Consider the following 20616-nt stretch of genomic DNA (forward strand, 5'->3'; position numbering starts at 1 on the left):
AATGATTACTCCACCGATTAATCGGATGAAAATCAGCTTTCCTTATTCAACAAAATATGCAACGCAACTGAAACGACTCAAAACTCTTCATTGAAACAAGAGTGGCGGTATTGGATAAATGCTGCCCTCAAGCGGTCACTTTGTAGAACGCAGGTCTCGCCTTGTAAATAGACTTGCTTGACTCCCATGTCCTTTTAATTTGGAGTTTTCTAACAAGCTAAATGTGTTCATGAGAAACAGGCATTACCTGACTTGCTACGTATACAAATAACTGCCGAAACATTATTAGTCATGACACCGTTAACCAAGTACGATTTTTGAGACATTTCAAAACAAATGGGGGTAGGAGTCCCCCTAGCGGCAAGTGTAGGCACTTCGGTTGGGACAGGTGAGATTTTCTCAGGGCTTTTAAAAGGTATCAGCAAATCTCTGTAATGCAGTGACTGGAACACGTTTTCTTTTCAAAATAAAAGCAAATTTATTGGAACATGAAGCAACTTATTGCTCAATTGTGTACCTGTTATTACTGATGCAATTTTTTAAAGGATCTTGGAGTTCTTGATAAAATACGCAGATACCACGGAAAATGTAGTTTTAAAGACGAAAAAAATCATCTTTTTCATCGATGTGGCAATCTTAATCTTCTACTCAAAAGCTGTGCTGACGATAAAATGATCTGCAAGGATTTTTTTCCGTCGTTACAGCAATTTACAAACCGGAATTTCACGGAAAGGTTTGGCCAAATGGGGCCGTTTTGTGGGACACCAGTCATACTTATTACGATTTCATGGTCCTCTACCATTTTGCAGCAAAAACTGCTGGGAGTGCAGCAACAATTTTCATGTAATATTTGAATGAAAAGGCCCCAAAATAGTTGTGTACCTGTTAGTACGGTTGGACGGGCTTGACGGGACGCTTTTCAATGTCTCCCTAGTCCCTCACTGGCCTAAAAACAGCAACAGAACGCAGTCGTCGTTGGTTAGTAGTTCAAAAAAATCACGATCGAAACCCAAAGTGAAAGCTTTGCTTTTAATTTTTTTTTTTGTTTTTGTCAGCAACAAAGTTTGCTTACAAAACATCCCAAAAATAAAATTGTACCTATTTTTTTTTCCATGTCATGCTGGCTGGCAGTTTGGACCACATGCACAAAACAAAAACAGACAAACAAAAAAAAAAAAAAACAAGGACAATCGCTGATAATTACTGTACAAGAAATATAAAATGATGATGTGAAAAAAAAATGTGTGTGTGTGTGTGTGTGTGTGTGTGAGAAGTATAGGGCAACATAATTGCAGTTTGGATGTGTTGGAGAGCTTGTTAGAAAAAGTATAAAAATGCATAAGATTACTTAGAGGGACATGATGATGACGATAAGAAGACTGTACAAAAAATAAAAAGTAAAAAAGAGCGGCGAGATGAGACGTCGGGCTCGGAGGCGTCGCTCAGTCGCTGGTGACCTGCGTGACCTGCGTCTCTCCCGTTTGGCTGGTGGACTGAATGAACATGGGCTGGCTCAGGTCCTGACCCGCCGGCACCGTCACCTGCTGAATCTGGTACAACTGCTGCGGGGGCACGACACATACAGGGAGGAGGGGCTTGAAAAGTGGCCGAGGCCCGGAAGCCACGCCCGCCCTCAACCTTTAACCTCGTTCGCCCGCTAGAAGATTTGAAAACAATAACTTGAATCCTGAACGTGGCTAATTTCAAGCCTCAAACGGAACTGAAAGTCAAAGGCTGCCTCCAAAGCCTAAATTTTAACCTTACAATTTTGTACCCCGGGTCACTTTGACCCTGAGGGTATTTAGTCACCCAAACAGGTCAGAAATGTGTGAAATCCAAATCCAATATTTCTTTAAACCAATGAGTTATGCTTCATTTCTCAAAAACAGAAATTATATCTCTGGGTCAATATGACCCAGATGTGTATTTATCAAAATTTTAAAAATCTAAAAAAAAGTAGCAAAAGCAAGGCTCATTTATTACTGTATACCCATGTGTTACGTTTGTTTTTCTGGGTCAATATGACCCAAGAGCATGCATAATCATTCAAAAGCCCCAGAATCCTTTTTTGTGTGTAAACTTGCTGGCAATTTTTGCGATTAACCCTAACCCCCTTTGCTTTTCAAACGGGTCAGTTTGACCCGCAAGGTATAGGAGGATGAAATCCCTATTGCCGGGCCAAAGTAATCATAAAAATTGGTGTCATTACCTGTCCGTCGGTGAACTGGTTAAACTGTTGCTGTCCCGGTTGCACTTCGGTCTGCGTGATCTGGAAGCACGGCATGTGGCCGGTGGGTTGCCGGTTTGACACCACATCAGAGGCCGAGGCGCAAAAAGGCGGGTTACCTGCTGCGTGTTGGCGAGGGTCTGAATCTGTCCTTGGACCACCTGCGCGCCAGAGACGGGCTGGGCCAGGCGGATGTACTGCAGCTGGCCCGTATTCAGCTGCACCTGCGCTCCGCCGACACAAGAGGGAGCCAGAGCATCAAGAAGAGGTCAGTTCTTGCGCTCATGTCAGGTTGCACTGGCTGGCATGCAATATATATGACATCAAATATAAATGAAAGAAAAAGAGGTGGAATCTACATCAGTAATTTTTTGTTTGTTTAACCTTAAAAAACAAAAACCGTAATAATGTATTCATTTGAATGCCGTTGCCACCCAATTTTAATGGATTTATTTCTATATCTTCAATAGATATATGCGATATATGCAATTTAAATGTAACTGAATTAGAAGTTCGGCTTTAGAGTATACCCAATTGAAACCAATGAGGCTATTTTGATGCTTTTGCCTGGCTAGTTTTGCTCTTGCATTGTTTGTCAGCATTAAGCTAAGCAGACTTTCCAAAGCACGCGATTGTTTGAAAACACATAGGCGTTGACGGCTTATTCTGCTCACCGGAATCTGCTGGATCTCGCCCGTGTTGGTGATGATCTGCTGCATGACCTGCATGGTCTGTCCCTGAGCCTGGGCCGTCTGCGCCTGACCTCCCGCCGCCTGCACGATCTGCACCTGCTGGTCGCCCACCTGCATGGCCACGGGGGCGCTCTGGACAAAGGGGGACACGCCGAATGCTCAACCGGGAACAAAAAGGTGATTTTCTCAGACAAACCAGGAGGGGGCGCATGGATGCAGTCCAGATGGAGCAAGCGTATGAAAAAAAAAAAAATGTTTTTCATGTTTTGTGTTTACCGTGATGGGCGTGCCCTGTGATTGCACCTGCACTTGCTGTAACTGCTGCATGGTGGCACCTTGAAGCATCTGATGGCCCATGAGATAAGCAGGACAAAAAAAAAAAAAGAAGCAAAGCCAAATGAAGCAAGGAAGCGGAGCATGAGAACATGGTGAGGAAAGCAGCGTGAGAAAATAAAAAAAAAAAGATCAAAAATGATCTGCATGAAAAAGGGCAGCAATGGTGGGAGAGCTCCACATAAAGGAAGATGCGCGCGCACACAACGGCAGGATGAATCTTTTCTTTACGTTGCAAATTACATCGTCCTCCTCGAGGTCTCCCGGGAGGACAGCCTCGAGAAGTGCTAAGCTAGGCTATCCAATTACGCTTAGGAGGCCGTTAGCACACGCAACATAAAGGACAGCGGCGTTTTTTTCACCGGGCAACATCATGCTAATGCTATAAACAAAGCTAAGAAAATGTGGCCTGAAACCCTATTTTTAAAACCCCAATTCTGGCTCAAAATTTAATTGGAACCATCATTTTGAAAAACTAACCCACTTTAAAACCCCCTAACCAGACCTTGAGACCCTAACCCCAAAGCATGGGTACCTTAAAACCTTAACCTCGGCTTAAATTCCAAATTGAAAACTATTAATTGATTGGAAGAAATCAATTATTATTTTAGAGCTTTGGTTATCAAATGGGGGTACGTGAGATTTTGCAGGAATCGCCAATACTAATTTCATGCTGTAAAAAAATGAGTGTGTACTCCTGCTAAGTAACATCTTGATTGCCTTTCACCCCGAGAAAGAGCAAAAATATTTTAGGGTTTAGGGTTTTGCTTATTTAAAAAAAAAAAAAAATCCAAAGGCATTTACAGAAAATGCATACAAATGCTATTTTAATGGATGTTTACACAAAATAGTGAAAAAGTGCATTCAACATTGACTTTCAACTGGGCCAATTTGACCCGACAACATAACGGGAGGAAACCGGATTCCTCCGTTGCACAACAATTCCATGGACATGAAGTGAAAGCCCAACTTGACAAACCCCGGTCCTGGAGGGCCGCTTCTCCGCATCTTTTCCAGGTGTGGCTCCCCAACACGCCCGATTCAAAAGAGGAGCTCGAAAACCATCCGAACCTTTTGAATCGGGCGCGTTTGAGAGAGAAACATCAAAACGTTCGACACCTGCGCAAAAGGCCAATTTTGGAAGCCTAACCTCGGCTGACGTGAAACTGGTTTGAAGCTCGGGTGACAATAAACGTCGTCAAATAGAGTCGAGCCTATTTTCCCCTCACGGTGCATCTGGTGTTTACTCAGATCAGCGAGCGAGCCTAATGTCAACAAAGCCAGGTGCTGGGAAAACCCGGGCCGGCCCGGCCGGAGCGGGTACCTGTCCTTGCTGCGGCTGGGCGATGATGATCTGCCCGGGCTGGATGGTGGTGGCGGCGGCGGCGGCTTGGGCGCCGGCCTGCTGGGCCTGCTGCGCGCCCTGCACCTGGACGGCGCCGGGCTGCTGCGCCAGGGTGAAGTAGTACTGCACCGGCTCCGCCGGGGCCACCGTCTGGCGCATCTCCTCCTACGCGCGCGCACAGAGAAGGCCGCTCGTCAGCGCATTGCGTCTCCCGCCCCGGTGTTCGCAGGGGGGGTGGGGGGTAACAGTAGAGGGGGGGGCGCTGATGAATAACTGATGGCCTGTGACTGGGGGGGGGGGGGGGGGGGGGTGATGCGGGCCGGACTGGAGATCCATTACCAGCGCATCATGCTGATTCAGAACAAGTGTGTAAGCTTCTCTTATTTGCCAGGGAAGAACACAGGATTGATTTCTTCTCCTGAGTAAGCCAGTACCATATTAAGGGGAGCGTATGCCGCAACCTTTTTTCTCACGATTTGAGCCACGCGGCTTATAGTCCGGTGCGGCTTATCTGCAGTTTTTTAACTGGCCACCAGAGGGTGAGTCACAGGTAAAGCAAACATGTGTATCTGTTCAAAGAAACTTCTATATACTGCGTAAATATCTGATGTCATAACCTGCGGTTTATGGTCCAGTGCGGCTTATCCAATGAATTTTGTTTTTTTGCTCAAGTTTTACTGTTGCCAGTGCAGCATACAGGCTGTAAAAAAAATATTACTTCAGGAAAGTCAGAACTATAGTGTCTTTGAGGCTTCAAATTTAAGAAATCCGCAAAAAGAGACTATTTGAATGATCTCGCCTAAATCCTAAAAAACAAACAAAAAAAACCCAAATAACACTAAGCACAAAAGTGGATTACTTTAGGCAAAGAAGTACTGAAGTTATCAATATTGATACTGGGGGGCGCTTTGTTTTTTGGCATGTGAAGTGTAATTGCAAAAATTTTTTCCAAATTTTTTTCATGTTAAAGAGGATAGTTTTAGCTATACTTACAGATTTTCACATTTTTAAATAATTTTTTATAGTTGGCGTGGCATCATCCTAGGGGGGCGGCTATGCAAAATCTAATCGAGAAGCACAGCTTTAATGTACAAGTGATTGATCATTTTAGTCATCTTCAGAAGCAAACACTTGTACGCACGCATCCTTCCGTGAACTCACAGACTTGAAATAACCTTCTCGGCGCCCGCTGGTGCCAATCGGGCCCGGAGGCGTCCAGAAGCGCCAACGGAGCCCCAGTAGACGCTGAGCGGCGTCTCGGCCGTCACCGGGAGCGTAAACACCCCTCTCCCAGCTCCCATGACAGCACAGCTGAGAGTGTAGGATGTTTACACGCCCGGAAACGCAAATAGCTCACGCGTCAGTCTTCTCGTCGGGTTTTGGGAGAAGCCCCTCCCCCGAAAGGTTAGCCCAAGCCACGGAGGGGTGTCAGAAGCAATAAGACGCTGCAAACATCCGACTGAAAGCCCTAGCAGCTCCGACCCACAGCTTCCAGTCAAGGATGTTTACAGCGCCTCCAGGTTGCCAACGAGGGAACCGCGGCTGGGATCGTTCAAGAAGAAGAAGAAGAAAAAAAAAAAGAGCAAGTAAATCCTACCTGTCGTTTCGGGGGCTTCAGGTCATCTCGGGGGACGATGTCGATGAGGAAGTCAAACTGGTCGAACTTTGTGATCGCCATGGCGATGTCGTTTCGCTGGGAAGCACAAACACGGGAGCGTTTTATTGATTTCACGATACTCGTAATCAAGGCATTGCATTAGTCGCAAAATGCTGGACGGGTGGATTTACGGCACAAACTATGCACAAACTATGAGGGTTGAATTTACATTCAAACAGATTTACAATCTGCATAAGCACATTTGAAATACTGTAAACACTCAAGTTTGTATATGAAATGGGCTGACAAAGGACATTTTGGCTGTGCAATTTGATACACCTAACGTTCAGTTGGTTTATCTTTCGTTAAACACACTCGTTTCTATTTTTTTTTTTTAAATATCTGATCTAAGAGATTTGTTTGGGAATCAAGTCTTTTTCTGATGAGCTAGCTTAACTTCCTTGAAAACATCCGCATGTGCCATACGTTTCTTCCTGCATCCCCATGCGAGTGGCGCCGCCTGTGTGGAATTTTCCACAGGATATTGGCTGTCAGAACCTCCCCCCCTCCCCCTCCATTGTGACCCCCGGCACTGGGCGAGCTATTTATAGTGGCTTGATTAATATCTGGCCACACCGGGTCACACATCTCCACTTGTTCCATTGATGAGCGTCGCCGTGGTGACGCCGACGCTGTCCCGTGCGTGCGGGACAAACTTACACCTGAGACGTCACGGGAGGAAATTTCCCGCCGAGTTCGGAGAAGTTCTTTCAAGCCAAAGCACCCTCTGCTGTGGGGTGTGATGAATATTGCGACGCTATATTTCCATTATCACGCATTTTAAGGCTTAAAAATGTTTATCGCGCAAATATGAGAAGGGACAGGAAAAGAAACGGATAAAAAAGTTAATATATATGCAACATTATTTTCAGCGTGTGTTTTAATTGGACAGCCATGCAAAATCTGGGACAGGCCTTGAGTTTTAAACTCTCCAGCTATATAGTGATGAGTGCGATACCGGCGTACCTGCGTGGCATCACACATTCAAAAACACAACACGCACACACACACACAGGGCGGCTAATCTCCGCGAGGTATGCGAATGGCTAAAGTGGACTTAAGGGCTTTCATGTTCTGCTTCACAATTTTCCCTTCTTAACATCCCGGTGAGACCGGCCTCCCCCCGCATCATTCCCAGAGTGCGGCTTATTCAACTTTGGGCCCAAACGGCAGCGTGGGGTGGGCAGAAAGTGGGTCAGCGGCGCCCGGCCGCCTTTGAGAGTCAGCGGAGGGAGAGTCACGCTACCGTGAGGGCCCCTTTTGCGGCCGGCCGCAGAAGTCAAGGGAGCAAAGAGGAAAGTCCACAAAGGACAACGACTGACCTGTAGCGTGCGTCGCTTGTTGTCCTCCGTGTGGATCCACGCTCGGAGGGTGAGCTCCGTGATGAAGATCTGCGCCGCCTTGGCGAACAGCACCGGTGCCTCGGCGCTGATCATCTGCACGGTTAAAAAAGGAAGTCAATATAAAAACCTTCTTGACTGTAGTTTGGTTGCGTGACGTTTGGAGGAAATGGGGCTGTTTTTCAAAATGGCCGCCGCCAGAGCGGGATTCTGCTGATTAATTCATTTTCCACAAACACAATATCGATCATAATACGGCGTGTAGAAAAAAGAGGTTGCATAAAACATGATAGTAAAAAAAAAAAATCAGGTTGAACATCTATAATATTCCCTCAAAATGTAAACAAATGACCCTTGTTGCTAACCAAAACAGCGGCACCTATGAATGCATGTCCAAGAATGAGCAGCAAATAAATTCCCAGCTAGGTGTTGAAGGTGATTTCACTACGTTTACCTAAAAGACTCTGAAATATCTCATTGACTGACATTATTGAGTAGAATCGTACTTTTGTCATTTTAACTGTCAATTTCAAACTTGGAAACAACTGCATCTGGCGATGCACAATCAACAGCAGCACCCACTAGGCACATCAACAGTCTTATGAGAAGAATTCAATTGTGTGCTGCGATGGGCTCAATGCGAGGTATTAAAAATGATTTTCAACACCTAATTCTTGTCTTTTTCGATGCCATTGCTCACAAATGGATTTTGGAGCGTTAGCGTTTATGTTGCTAGCCAAAACAGCAGCTCCTAGCAAGTTTTTCGGGAGTGTGTTGTCATGCAACTTTTTGTGGGAATTATTAAAGATCGGCAGGCAGACCGCAACCCGTGGCGGTTCCAAGTATATTTGTGTGGGGGTTAGCTCGGCCGCTAATGTGAGCAGCTAAAGGCGATAAGGACGCAGTGCAAGCTAATGTCCTCACATAGACGCCAGTGATCTCCTGATCTCTTTACGGCATTTAAGCCGCCGCTTAACAGGGGAGGACGGCACTCTTGACACGACACGGGCCGCGGCCCGCTAGCCGCTCCAGCCGATAATCCGGCGGTAACCAGCGAAATAAATAACCCACGACGCGACCGCGTTCCCCTTTCTGGACAGGAATTCCGCTGTTGGTTCTGCTCTTTTACCTTCACGTCCTCATCCAGCTTCATGATTTTCTTGATTCGAGCCAGAGGCAACTCCTGCACGCGGAAGTCCTTCTGGAATCAACAAAGCGGGTTGAGCAAACGACCGCGGCGGCGTGAGCTTCCACTTTGGAGTTTTTCGACGGACGTACCACAGTCAGGTTCCGGATCTCCTCCATGACGCGAGGCCAGAAGGACTGAAGAGTCTGCTGGGCATCGCTGCCGCCGGCGCCGAACGAATCCGCAGACATTCTCTACCAAGCTGCATGGGGAGATCACACACATTCGCACCATAAGTCCGGTTCCGGCTCCGTTCGTAGCTGTCGGCTCGTTCGCACCCGTTAGCGTACGAGTGCGGGTTTGAACAAAATATTTGATAGTACATTTAAATGTATACTTTCAAACTTCTCTGCAGGCAAAATCCTAAAATCATTGACTTGCATGTGTGCATACCCTGCGGCATTATGAGAGGAAAATGCTGAACAACCATAGGAATAAAATCATATTAATTACGAATAAACAATATTTGCTTCGTTTTCGAACGTTGGTATAATGGAGGCAAAAATGTAAAAAAAAAAATGTGTACGCAAGATTTCTTTTAACTTGTGTGTGTTCATATCTCATGGCATTATGGATAAAAAAAATGCTTAATGTCCATAATAATAAAACCGGAAAAAAATACTGATAAAAATATTTACTTACTAAAATGAGTTGATATAATGTAAGCAAAATGCTTAAAAAAAATTAAACTTGCACATGCACATACCCCGGGGCATTATGGGAAGAAAAAAAAAACACCCAATGGATATAATTATAAAAGATTTAAACTGTGAATAAACGTTTACTTAAGTATTTGAATGCGTAGGAAAGACGCAAGTCAGTTAGCACAGCAGCAGCGTTTAAAAATTACATTTTTACGATAATGTCAAGCGTCGGCCATATTTTGCAGTCCTACAAGATGGGACACCTACTTTCTTGGAAAGCAGATGTTACACAATCACAGCCGCATAAGCTGAAGCAGTGTCTTGCGCTAGAGTCAACGTCGGGTGTTTTAATTTCACATCCTCACGGTTACCCCCGAAAAACCTGGAATGGATGCGCTTAGCCTGGAAGGGGGGCAGAAAAAGCCTGGCGACCGCCGGGCTAATAAAACTACCTGACTTGACGGGTCGGATGGGGCGGTTGCCGAAGCGCGACCCTCGGGAAAAAAGTCATCTCTGCCGGGCAACGTAAAAGGGTCTGAAGCTTATCGTCGCCTTGTAATTGAAGCCCTCGCGTCAAGAAGACAGATGTCCTCGACTGCGCGGCCTTCCCCATGCTTGAACTAGTGTGTCGCCACGCTATTAAAGCCCGCCTACGCGCCGGAAACATTCTAAAACGGTCGCGTCCCGGAATGAACCGAAGCGCTCGGCGGCTTATTATAACACAAAAGCGCGGTATCGGTGAAGCAGGTATGTGGAACACAACGGGCTCGTATTCCATCGCACGCTATTATTATCGTCTTGGTTTTTAAAATAAGGCCCGGACGGGCTTCTATTCCGGTCCTGCCCGGACCGGCACCGCATCGCCGGAGGTCCTGGCCCGGCGTGTTTGGGATGGCGGCCGTGCCGCCGCGTTTGTTCACAAAGAAACCAAGTGGCGCGGAGAAGAGCTTCGCTAGCTAAGGAGGAAGTGGTAGGAAGAGGGGGTCCGCGGGGGTCTGAAAGAGGATCCCGCAGGTTACTACGGCATGCCAGGAATCCGCTGTGGGGGTGCGGACGCAGGGCGGCGTGTCTGGGCACGCGCAACTAACAAGTGTCTGGATTGCCGTCTCGCGTTGGAGAGATGCCGGGAGGGTTAGCCCGGGTTCGCGCCGCCGTCGGCGAGGCTTGTGGATCAAAACCAGGACCGAGCGCGCAAACGCGTGCCGTGTCACTGACGGGGAACAGAACGCGGCCATAATATTTCATTCGTTCCCAACAACAATCGGACCTCAAGACCTCAACCCAAGGCCGAGCGTAACGTGTCCGTCAGTACACAAAGTTGTTTGGCTCCGGGTGGGAGCGACGACAAAATATCTATACGTTTTTGCCACCTGTATCAAAATTCTCAATCCTGCTAACGACGTAAACAAACCGAACAACGAAAAAGTAAGGATTTTTCCATTGACGAAAAGTGGAAACATTTTCTTGAACGAAACCAGTTTTGTGGGTTAATTCCACGCAGTATAGTGTCAACTCCGGCCATGGATGAATGACTAATTCTTAATTTTTTTTTTGCCTTAAGCATCATTGGCTAATATTGACAACTTCCACGGGTAACCAGAACTTAAAAAAATAAGACGGGAACAGCCCAATACCGGCACCGACGGAAGAGGATTAAGGCCAAAAGCATGACCCCAAGATAAAGGCAATAACATCTTTTTTTTTTTTCTTTTCTGGCACTTTGATGCACTTGTTGTGTAACCTGTATAAAGCGTGTAAAAATTAACTGTTGCTGAAAGCTGAAAAATTTCAAAGATTTTCATTGTAAAAAATACATTTTTTAACTAAAATGCAGAGGTAAAAATTGAGGAATTTACATGGCGATTAAGTTATTCCTTTTTTTCGTCCCGCTCTTTATGCAGAAAATAAGGCTTTTGAGAAAATGGAAAGCTTTTAGGTGCGCCTTATAGTGCGCAAAATACAGTAAACGTGAAAGCAATTCCTGGACCGGCAGCAAAACGCTGTAGGTGAGCGCGGAGAGGCCACTTCCTGCGCGGACGGCGGCCCCAATGAATGCGACAGAGAGGCCGCTGTGGCGATCAATGGCGCCGCTTGTGGCTGCCATGACAGTCGAGTGATTGACCTTGACAATAGGCCGCCGTCCGCCGGCTATTGAAACGCGGTGGCTAACTCGTCTTCCGCCGCTTCCGACGGAGACAAGGCAAGAGAAGCGTTTGTTTGTCCCGTCGCTTCAATCGCGGCGACTCGGAACAAGATGGCCTTGTCCCTCGGGCCCGTCGCGCTAACCTGAACAACTGAGCCCATTAGCGTCCGGGGTTTGACTCTGCCGCCGTGGCAACCACGCGGCGGGACACAAAAGGCAAACTTTTTGGCATTTTCGCTTCCTTTCGGCGCCTCGCGCTGATCCCGCCGACCGTGTGAACTTTGATCTAAATACACAAGAGGGTGGCCGAAAAGGGGGAGGAAACGGGTACAAACCGGAGGCTAAAATATTGGCTGCAGCTCTTCGGCGAGACGTTCGTTATTGTTCTCGGCGGTTCCTAATATTTTGATATTCTGAAAATAAAGCTTGAGAAACATTGAATAAGAATAGGCTTTCCCACACTAGCATCCCGCAAATAGATGACGCGACGTTTAAAACAGTCGGGAAAGGCGACGATCGCTTTCAATGAGACACAAGTGAGAGTCGGGTGTCACATTTCACAGTCGACAGAAACCGGCGATAAAAAGACTGACACGTACGTGTTTGGTGGCGCTAAATGACGAACGGAAACAGGAAATACAGCGCGGCCTCCCAGATTAAAAGCGAGTATTTCAAAATAAGATAACACGGGTATGTAAACAATATAGCGCTTGAAGGATAATAAATCTCATCTTAAAACCCTTTTGTGAACATGGACGGATTCAGATGTTGGTTCGGTCTGCTTGCTTCTTTCAATGAAAATAATGTGGTGCAACCTTGGTTAGCAAAAGCTGCTGCAGCTTTCCGTCCGCTTCCACCCACTCCATAATCCTAAGAATACGTTTGAGATATGTTTTTTTTTTTTTTAACGTCTTCTTTCCAGATGTAATAAAGTGTTTGCAGCTCCCAGTGTTGTCTTATCATAATGACTGAATGTTTAAGGTTGCCGACCCATTCTAGAACCTAGACGGCTAATCGTTTGAACCCGCGGGATAAATGGTACTGACACAGATAAATTCCCATGTCAGTGTCATTCAATCCATTACAGCAAAACTGCAAAAGTAGGAAAAATGAGAAAGTTGCGTGACTATTTATTTCTCTAACGAGAAGCTTTTTTTTAAGTGTATTTATTTTTTGTTTTTTACTCGGGCGCCGCAGAGGACATCTATGGTATCCTCTTCCCTGCAGCGGCGCCGTCATCGTCATGATGGCGGCCCTTTCGGGTGGCCAGAAGCTGCGGTGTCGAGTTTCGGCCCGCTGACGTTTGGCTCAACCTTTACGACTTTCACCTGACACCCATCGCCGGAGAAAGTCAATGCCGCTGCGCTGAATCAGCCGATGCTGCTGGCGCGCTTGCCCCTTTCCTCCCGTTCCCGTATGGCTTTTTCCCACCACGCTAGCGACAAACGCAGGAGAATAGCGCTTAGCCGTACGCCTTGGCGTACACTTTAATAAGGGGAGTGTAATGTGGTGTATAAATAAGTTGCTCTAGGGGTAAGGGAATTGCTTTGCGGCTAATTGGCTTCTTAATGAGCTGGTGAGCGTGTGAATGGTCTTCCTTTTTTGAGAATAATTCTTTTGCTTGACTTTTTAAAGAATTTTTCTACCTAATGGCTGCGAATTAAAGAGGAAAAAAAGCAGTGTTCCCTCGCAATAATGCAGTTCCCCTTTGGTGCCCTTTTTTATGTTTTTTTTTTTAATAACGGCATAAATGCACGGCGTGTTCTTCGTCCTGATTGGTTAGGGAAGAACTTGCTTTTTTGATCTGCATTCTGATTGGTTAAGGGACTGAAGGTCTCTGTCGAGCAATCAGTAGGTCATTATTAATCATTTGCTTATGTGTCCGATCTCGTAGATTGACCGTTAAAATGAAATTAGTCATTTACAAGTTGCTGTAAAACACAATTTTGAAATTGCTTTTACATAAGAGAAAGCTGAGTAAATGTTTGTACCTATTCGAGAAAGTTTAAGGTTTGAGTTTTGAAAGTGTTTTTAACAGAGACATATCTAAGTAAAACGTGAAAGCCTGTCTGTTAAAGTTATAACCAATGTGAAAAATATAATACAATAAATGAAATAAAATATCAATAAACAAGAAAAGGGGAAACTGAACCAAAAAAAATCTGTAAATGGAAAAGTAATAAAAAAGAAAAAAAAATGAATAAGCATTCATAAGTAAAAATTGCAACAACAAATATATATATATGAATATGAAACAAAATAAAGCTATTAAAAATATTAAACATAAAGGCAGTTGTAAAAAGATGCAAAAAGCATATACATCAACTATATATATTTTTTTTATAGTACTTTTTAAGTACCGCACTAGTACCTAAGTTGAGCCTGACCCACAGCGCAACAATCCAGGTGTGACAATGTCATCTGAAATGTTTAATTTCCGACCCAATTAAGCGATGCCTAAACGTCGGCGTGACGGATGCTCGCCGAAAATAGCCGCGTTTTTACAGCCGCGCCGACTTGTGACGAAACCCTGACGGGAGGCTGACGGCTTCCTTCCTCCGGCGCTGCGACCTCGAGCCGACCTTCCTGATGGTGACGAGCGAAATGAGCGAGGGTCTTAGGAAAGGGGGGCGGGGGGGCTCAAAAAATGCTTTGGCGTTGCAGCTTTGCGCTAAAGCTAGCGTCTGGCAAAATGATGTCGACCTTGGAAGAGGCGTGGACAAATAGAGGACACCATCCAACACGCGGGGTCAATCATCTACTACTAAAGCAAAACATGTTCCCAGGAGGGCATTACAGATTAACTACGAGATCTCGCATGGATGGTTTCTCGGGGGACTTTTTTTAGGACACAAAATCATCTATTTTTCGAACTTTGCCCTTGGTCCCGCGTTGGAGAAAAACTCCAGGAAGTGCTCGTCTCTGATCTGTCAAGGTCATTTGGCAGAGGAGAATGCGACGAGGGAGGGTGGAGGGAGATGAACGGGACGAGGGTGCGGTGGGGGTATTGGGGGGGGGGGGGGGGGGGGGGGGGGGGGGGGGCAGGTTTTGCGCTGCAGCAGTGGAGTCAACCCGGACTTGCATTTGTTAGCACGCAGCTAGCACAATCAAGCCTCTGGCATTTTGGAGCTTTCACTTCCTTCACATACTTCCTCACATTCTTGTGACCTTCATCCAAGGCGAGGAAGAGGAGGGGGAAGAGGAGGAGAGAGCGAGGAGGAGGGCTGACACTACCTGCCAAGGGCAAAGGGACGCGGCACCCGCACTGACCTTAGCGTTGCGGTCCGCCCGCTACCGCCAGTCTCCACATCCCAAACCCTGAGATTTGGGGATTCGACTTAGCGGGGGTTATTTTTAGTCGTCCTCACTCTTGTCAAAAAAGAAAAGAAAAAAAAAAAAAAAACAGTGGAAACTTTCAACAAGGGCGGGAGAAGGGGGGGCGAGAGAGAGAGAGAGAGAGAGAGAGAGAGAGAGAGAGAGAGAGAGAGAGAGAGAGAGAGAAAGTCAGGGAAAGCAGCGCCCTCCAAAAAGATTCCATCAGAAGAGATCAGATCAGAGCATTAGCTTTCTCTGCCCCCACCCCCCACCCCATCTGGAAGGCTGGCAGCATGGAGGGGGGGTCACAAAGACCAGCTGCACCTCCAACCCTGAAGGACCCCCGACCTTTGCGCGTCCCTTCAAGATGGACGCCGCTGCGTCAGCGGCTCAAGCTAACATGTAAACAGTGGAGGGGGGGGGGGGGTATAAACTGCATGAAAAGCAAAAAAGATTATAATGTCAAATAGTAATTAGGATTGATGCAGTATGTAGCCAAAATAAAAGTAACTTTTTTTAAGAATGTGTGATGTCAGACAGCTTGCGTGACTTGCGCTTTATAATCTTAATATGTTATCGTTTTCGCCATGCTAGATTTGTTTTTTGTTTTTTTTCGAATATGGTTTCTTTTTTTAAAAAATTCAAATAGTTCATGTAATATTTTGGCGAAATTTCAGATTTTTTTCGTTCCGATATTGTATTTGGTGTTTAGGGAGAGTATTTGCTTCATATTTTGTGTTACTTTTTCGAGTACCGATACCAGGTATCGGTGATGATGCTAGCCAGATATCAAGCTATCGTACCTGTGAGGGCAGCCGATTCCTTTACTTCTGTGGCAGTTTTACAGTCAGAAACAAAACATGAGAATAATAGAATACAATTTTGGGGGGTGTCTTATATCGGGTTATATAGTCCTTAAAGTCAAGTCTTTAAAATAATATATTATTGTGTTTTATTTTTTGCGACATTGCATGTTGCAGAAGTAGTATCAATACTCTGTATCGGCGGGTACTCGAGCATTCAGTACTTGTACTGGTATCGGCCTAAAAGTTGAATGAAATACCTCACGTCATGTCTAATATATTTCACCTATATTTCCAAGATTTTTGGATTTTTAAAGTTTTTTTTTAATTATTGTAATTTTGTCGCATTTTATATTTTTGGTCTACTACATTTGTATTTTTTCTCTAATATTTATGTAATAATATTGTTCTATTAGGACCCCCCCCCCCATTATTCATCCATCCATTTTGTATCCTGTTCAGGGTCGCGGGCAGCCAGACTTCCAAGCCAGATGACGTTATGGAGTTGTTGGTGAAATATTTTTTATCTTTTGCCCAAATATTACTAACAGTGAGGAAGGGGGGCGGGGGGGTTGACAAGACAACAAGTGAGAGGCTGAAAAGCAGGCTGCTGTTCCACTCAAGGACACAACTCAGGACAGGACAGGACAGGACAGGACAAGCTCATAGCGACAACAAAAAGGAAGAGCTCAAATATACAGGTGCCCCCCACCCCTCTTGCTACTTTTATTCTTAAATATGTGCACTCACCCCCGTGCCCTTCATGGTGGATGGTCCGTCCCGTGTTGATGGAGTTCGGAGAGGGGGGGGGGTTAAAGGGGGGGGGGGGGGGTCTGTTTGAGTCTCCTTGCAGCAAGAACTTCCTTCCAAAAAGGCACTGTCGCTCCACCGCGAGGAGAAAAACAAACGCTCTCCTTTAAGCTTTCACTCAGCGGCCCTCTCTCCATTTTGCCTTTGAACACCCCACAGTTTAAAAAAATAAAAAAAGAGAGGAAAACGAGGAGGGGTTCAGGAGAGCGGTCACAGTCCGACTTGCGACTCGCGCCGCTTTGCCTTTAACGCTGGCCCAGCAATCAATCTAGCTTGCTACGTGACACGCCGACCCCGCCTCTCGACCAATCAGAATGCCAGAAGCCGCGCCGTCATTGGCTCGCCTTGCATGTCCGTCACACATCCCTCCCCTCCCCTGCCCGCCCCACTCTGCGCTGACGGCCAACTTCCTGCTCTAAGTTACCTTGAGCGGCAGCGTTAGGGGTCAGGGGGAAGAAAAAGAGCAGGGGGAAAAGCATGGAAAGGGGTAAAAAAAAAAAAGTAACGCCGGAGTAAGCTGTGGCGAGGCTTGCCTTTTTACTTGTATTGTCCTCCTGAGAGCACCCCCCCCCTCCCCCTTTGCCTTCCGCGCGCTGCTCAGTCTGTGGCCGCACTCTTATTTACAATGTCAAACTAAACGTCTCGCCGTGGTCCCGCCTCTGGGGCCGAGCCGTTGGCCGGCGGAGGAGTGACGTAGATGACCGCGCTGCTCGCTGATTGGTGGGCGCGGGTGCCAGTGCGAACCGCCGCGTGTTGCTTGCGCATGATTTAAAGTGCTCACAGACACTTTGTCCTTGCTTTCTCATTCATCCTTGCTTGGGGACGCAGGTACAACATGGCACTCGGGCCTTCAGATTCAGGAAATTAAAAATTCTTAAAAATAGAATTTGCAAAAAAACGGCCTATTTCTTATTTTTCTTTTATAAGCGATAGACTAGAACGATACTAAGTATCGTGTCGATACCGGTCTTATTTGAAGGTATCGACAAACAAAAAAACTGATCATTGTTTTCCAGAGGAAAAAGAGAATGTTTGCAAAATAGTTGATTTTGATCATACACAAAGATAACAATTTTAAAGTAAAAATTGTCTGTAAACGATTACGGCAGTAGTTGTTTAGTAATTTGACAATTGACCAGTTGTCGATCAATCCAATAGTTACGCTTTTATAACATCCAACACAGAAGCAAAATGGAATGCAAAGAATTAAAGAAGATGTACACCTTTGTCTATTGCTATATTATCTGTTAAAATCTATCGCTATCCCTTGCGTTCAAATAAAAACTGCTTAAAGGTTTAGAAGTCACATTTTTGGTTTTTATACCAATATCATTTCTTACTTCAATGCAATCATAAAAAAGAAAGTTCTACTCTCACTTGTACTTATGCTCAACAATTGTCCTGACTCACAAAACGCATCCAATTAAATCGCAATTAGACGTCAATGGAGCTGACGCATGAAAAACGCTGGCGCGCCACGGAGAGGGCGCGTAATAAAATCAACGGCTACATATAGCCGTGATGCTATTCGTGGGCCAAATGTATTATTAGACAAGAGTGTGGAGCGAAAAAAAAAAAAAACCCAAAGGATTCCTGATAGCAACTTGCCGGCGTACAATGGAGCCCGTTGTTGGCTAGAGCATGCACCTCAAACGCCACGACCTTCGCTTCAGGGCGGCGAGACCAAACGGCGCTCATGTGCGCGTCCCATGTTGGAAGGTTACATCATCAGCGATCCCCACACTGATATAGAAAAATAAAGGGGGGGGGGGGGGGGGGGGGGTATTATATATTTTTCTGGATTTTTACTGTGAGTTTATTTTAAAAATTCAATATATTGTTAAACATTACTTTTGGTTGGATTTTTTTCCAAATATTTTAAGATATTTAGTAATACTTTAGATCTCCGCCACTGATACGGGAAAAGCAGACAAATCTAAGTGACTGGCGAGAAACGGGCCGGAACAAAGCGAGGCCGGGGGACAACTCTGGAGACGTTGCCTTTTTTTTTATCTGGCTGATGAGCGCGGGGAACGACAAGTGTGCCGCTTCTTCCCGTGCGCAATGTAACATGGCCACCCACCCCCCAAAAAGAAAAAAAAAGGAAAAAAAGGCAAGGGAAGTATCTGGCAAGGTCGCGGCGGACTGCAGACCTTCCCATGACCTACAGCGGCGACGTGTTTGGAGATAAACACGCCGCAGACAGATTGCACCTTTTGGTAAACACACAGCATGGAGGCAAAGCTGACTTGCACCCGTTCACTTTTAATCACATACTTGTCCCTAAAAAATGCTAACACCCAAAGTATAAAACTAAAACATAAGTTGGCATGCTAACACATTATGTGAAATGCCACAAATGTGCTAACGAAGTTAGCATCAATATTGTAATAAAATTTGCATGTGGGTTGTACGCTGAAATAAAACACTACAATTAATGAGCTTTGTTGTGGGTCTTCTTTGTTTATTTATTATGTATTATACTGCCCTCTGTTGACCAAAACACATCCTTAGTCGGGTGAGACAAAAAATATCGATTCTATGTATTTGTTTTGTCGCAAAAGAAACTAACTAAAAAAAAATTGGAACAAGATAAATACTTTCCAAAAAATCAAATGATTTTTGGCGGATTTTCATTCAAGACAATCATTTTATGGGTTTACTCCATTATTGTTCTTGATATTTTTCTTCCTCGTCTGACAAGACAAAAAATATTGATATTATGTCAAAAAAACAATACAAAATAAACTAAAAAGGGAACAAAAGCAAAAACAAAAAACGAGCAATTTCTACTTTACGGATTACGGTTACTGCAATGTATTTTTTGCAACGTGACCCCCGCGATAAACGAGGGATCACTGTAAAACAAAACCAAAACAAGCCAACTCTCCGGTGGATAGCGGGACGAATTACGACGAGTGCGAAGCGTGGCTTGAGTTCCGCCAACACGGGCGATCACTCAAATTCGCGACGTTTTCAACGCATTAGCTCAAAACAGTTAACGCCGTTGTGGCTCGATGGAAGCTAACGCGAGCACCACAAGCTAAGTGTTGACGTTTTTACGTCGCAGTCGCCATCATTAAGCGGGAAGTTAATAAAGCGAGGCGCTGGTCCGGGCAAGAAGGAGCCCTAACCAATAAAGACAACGTTGGGATGTGTCATTCAGACCAATCAAACTTCGGACTACATTCCACCAATCAAGCTTTCTTGGGGGCCAATGTTGCTTCGCGGAGCAACCGGCGCCATTCGGGCTCCGTCGCCGGGGCCAAGCCGACGTCGAGCTATCGCTGTCGACTCGAGCCAAAATGGAGGACGCCGGGCGCCAGTTTCCCGAGCGGGCTACCCAATAAGCGCCTCACACAGCGCGGGGAGGGAAATGGCGCCGGCGTTCATCTCGCCCCCAAAACAATCGTCCATTGGTCAAGAACGAGCACATGAACACTGGCCAAAGTCTATGCACCTTTCAACCGCGCTCGCAGCCGTCGCGGAGCAGCACGCTCTCTTCGCGAACCTCACAAAAAGCAAATGAGACTTGGGCTACTCACTTTTGGGATGTCGAAGCGAGGACCGGCTTGCCACTATTATTTATTTTATTTTGCTCGCAGGAGTCAAACAAGATGGCGGCAGTCTGAACCGGAAACAGTTTCCCCGCGCGATTTTATGACGCCAGCAACTCCGACAACCGCAGTAACGGCTTTCTTTTCTGCTCCTGGAAGAATGTTTTGTTTGGCTTTGTTGAAAATAGAGAAAAAGGGATTCTACTCATTTATTAAAAAATACTACATTTATTTCTCGAAATGTACTGGGAGAAAACCACGTCTCATTCTTTTATAACGAGGTATTCAGACAGTAAAAAGCCTGAAAACAAATTATATAACTTCTTGTATTGCTTGCATTTTTATATTTATTTTTTCTACCTTTTTATGTTTATTCTTCATTATCTGCATTAGTTTTTGTTATGTTCTATATTATGGCTTATTGTTCTGGGTTGTTTATCATGGCTTACTCTGTGTTAGAAGTACAATATTGCAATTAAAAAAAAATAGACTATAGTTGCAAACACTAAATACAGTCTAACCAGCCAACAATCACATAACTAAAGAGGACTTTTGCTTTGGCTT

General features: G+C 45.5%; 1 protein-coding gene across 9 annotated transcripts; it reads right to left on the reverse strand.

Moving 5' to 3' along the window:
• Nucleotides 1-1015: 1015 nt before the first annotated feature.
• Nucleotides 1016-20134, reverse strand: nfyc (nuclear transcription factor Y, gamma). 9 transcript variants are annotated; one of them, XM_088405191.1, is made up of 11 exons: nt 20041-20134; nt 8873-8982; nt 8724-8792; nt 7577-7690; nt 6195-6290; nt 4577-4762; nt 3196-3264; nt 2902-3051; nt 2347-2451; nt 2210-2269; nt 1016-1562 (listed from the first exon to the last, which is right to left on the reverse strand). In XM_088405191.1, exons 2-11 carry the CDS (start codon nt 8969-8971, stop codon nt 1443-1445), a joined length of 1068 nt encoding a protein of 355 aa, XP_088261317.1. In that variant the 5' UTR covers nt 8972-8982; nt 20041-20134; the 3' UTR covers nt 1016-1442. The 9 variants fall into 9 exon arrangements, with proteins under 9 accessions (XP_088261317.1, XP_088261311.1, XP_088261314.1 ...); XM_088405185.1 differs by having other exon boundaries at nt 8724-8795; XM_088405188.1 differs by lacking the exon at nt 20041-20134 and adding an exon at nt 17029-17068 and having other exon boundaries at nt 8724-8795.
• Nucleotides 20135-20616: the final 482 nt, after the last annotated feature.

Source organism: Hippichthys cyanospilos, chromosome 21 (assembly GCF_059441005.1).
Source record: "Hippichthys cyanospilos isolate Australia breed blue-spotted pipefish chromosome 21, RoL_Hcya_1.0, whole genome shotgun sequence".
In the NCBI taxonomy this organism is placed as follows: Eukaryota; Metazoa; Chordata; class Actinopteri; order Syngnathiformes; family Syngnathidae; genus Hippichthys; species Hippichthys cyanospilos.

Excerpts from the sequence above, each read along its gene's own strand:
- nfyc (XM_088405185.1), bottom strand. The coding sequence starts at position 8,971 with ATGTCTGCGGATTCGTTCGGCGCCGGCGGCAGCGATGCCCAGCAGACT. Across the intron at positions 6,291-7,576 it reads ACAAGCGACGCACGCTACAG|CGAAACGACATCGCCATGGC; the intron begins GTCAGTCGTTGT and ends TGTGCTTCCCAG. Across the intron at positions 3,265-4,576 it reads CCCAGCCGCAGCAAGGACAG|ATGCTTCAAGGTGCCACCAT; the intron begins GTACCCGCTCCG and ends ATGGGCCATCAG.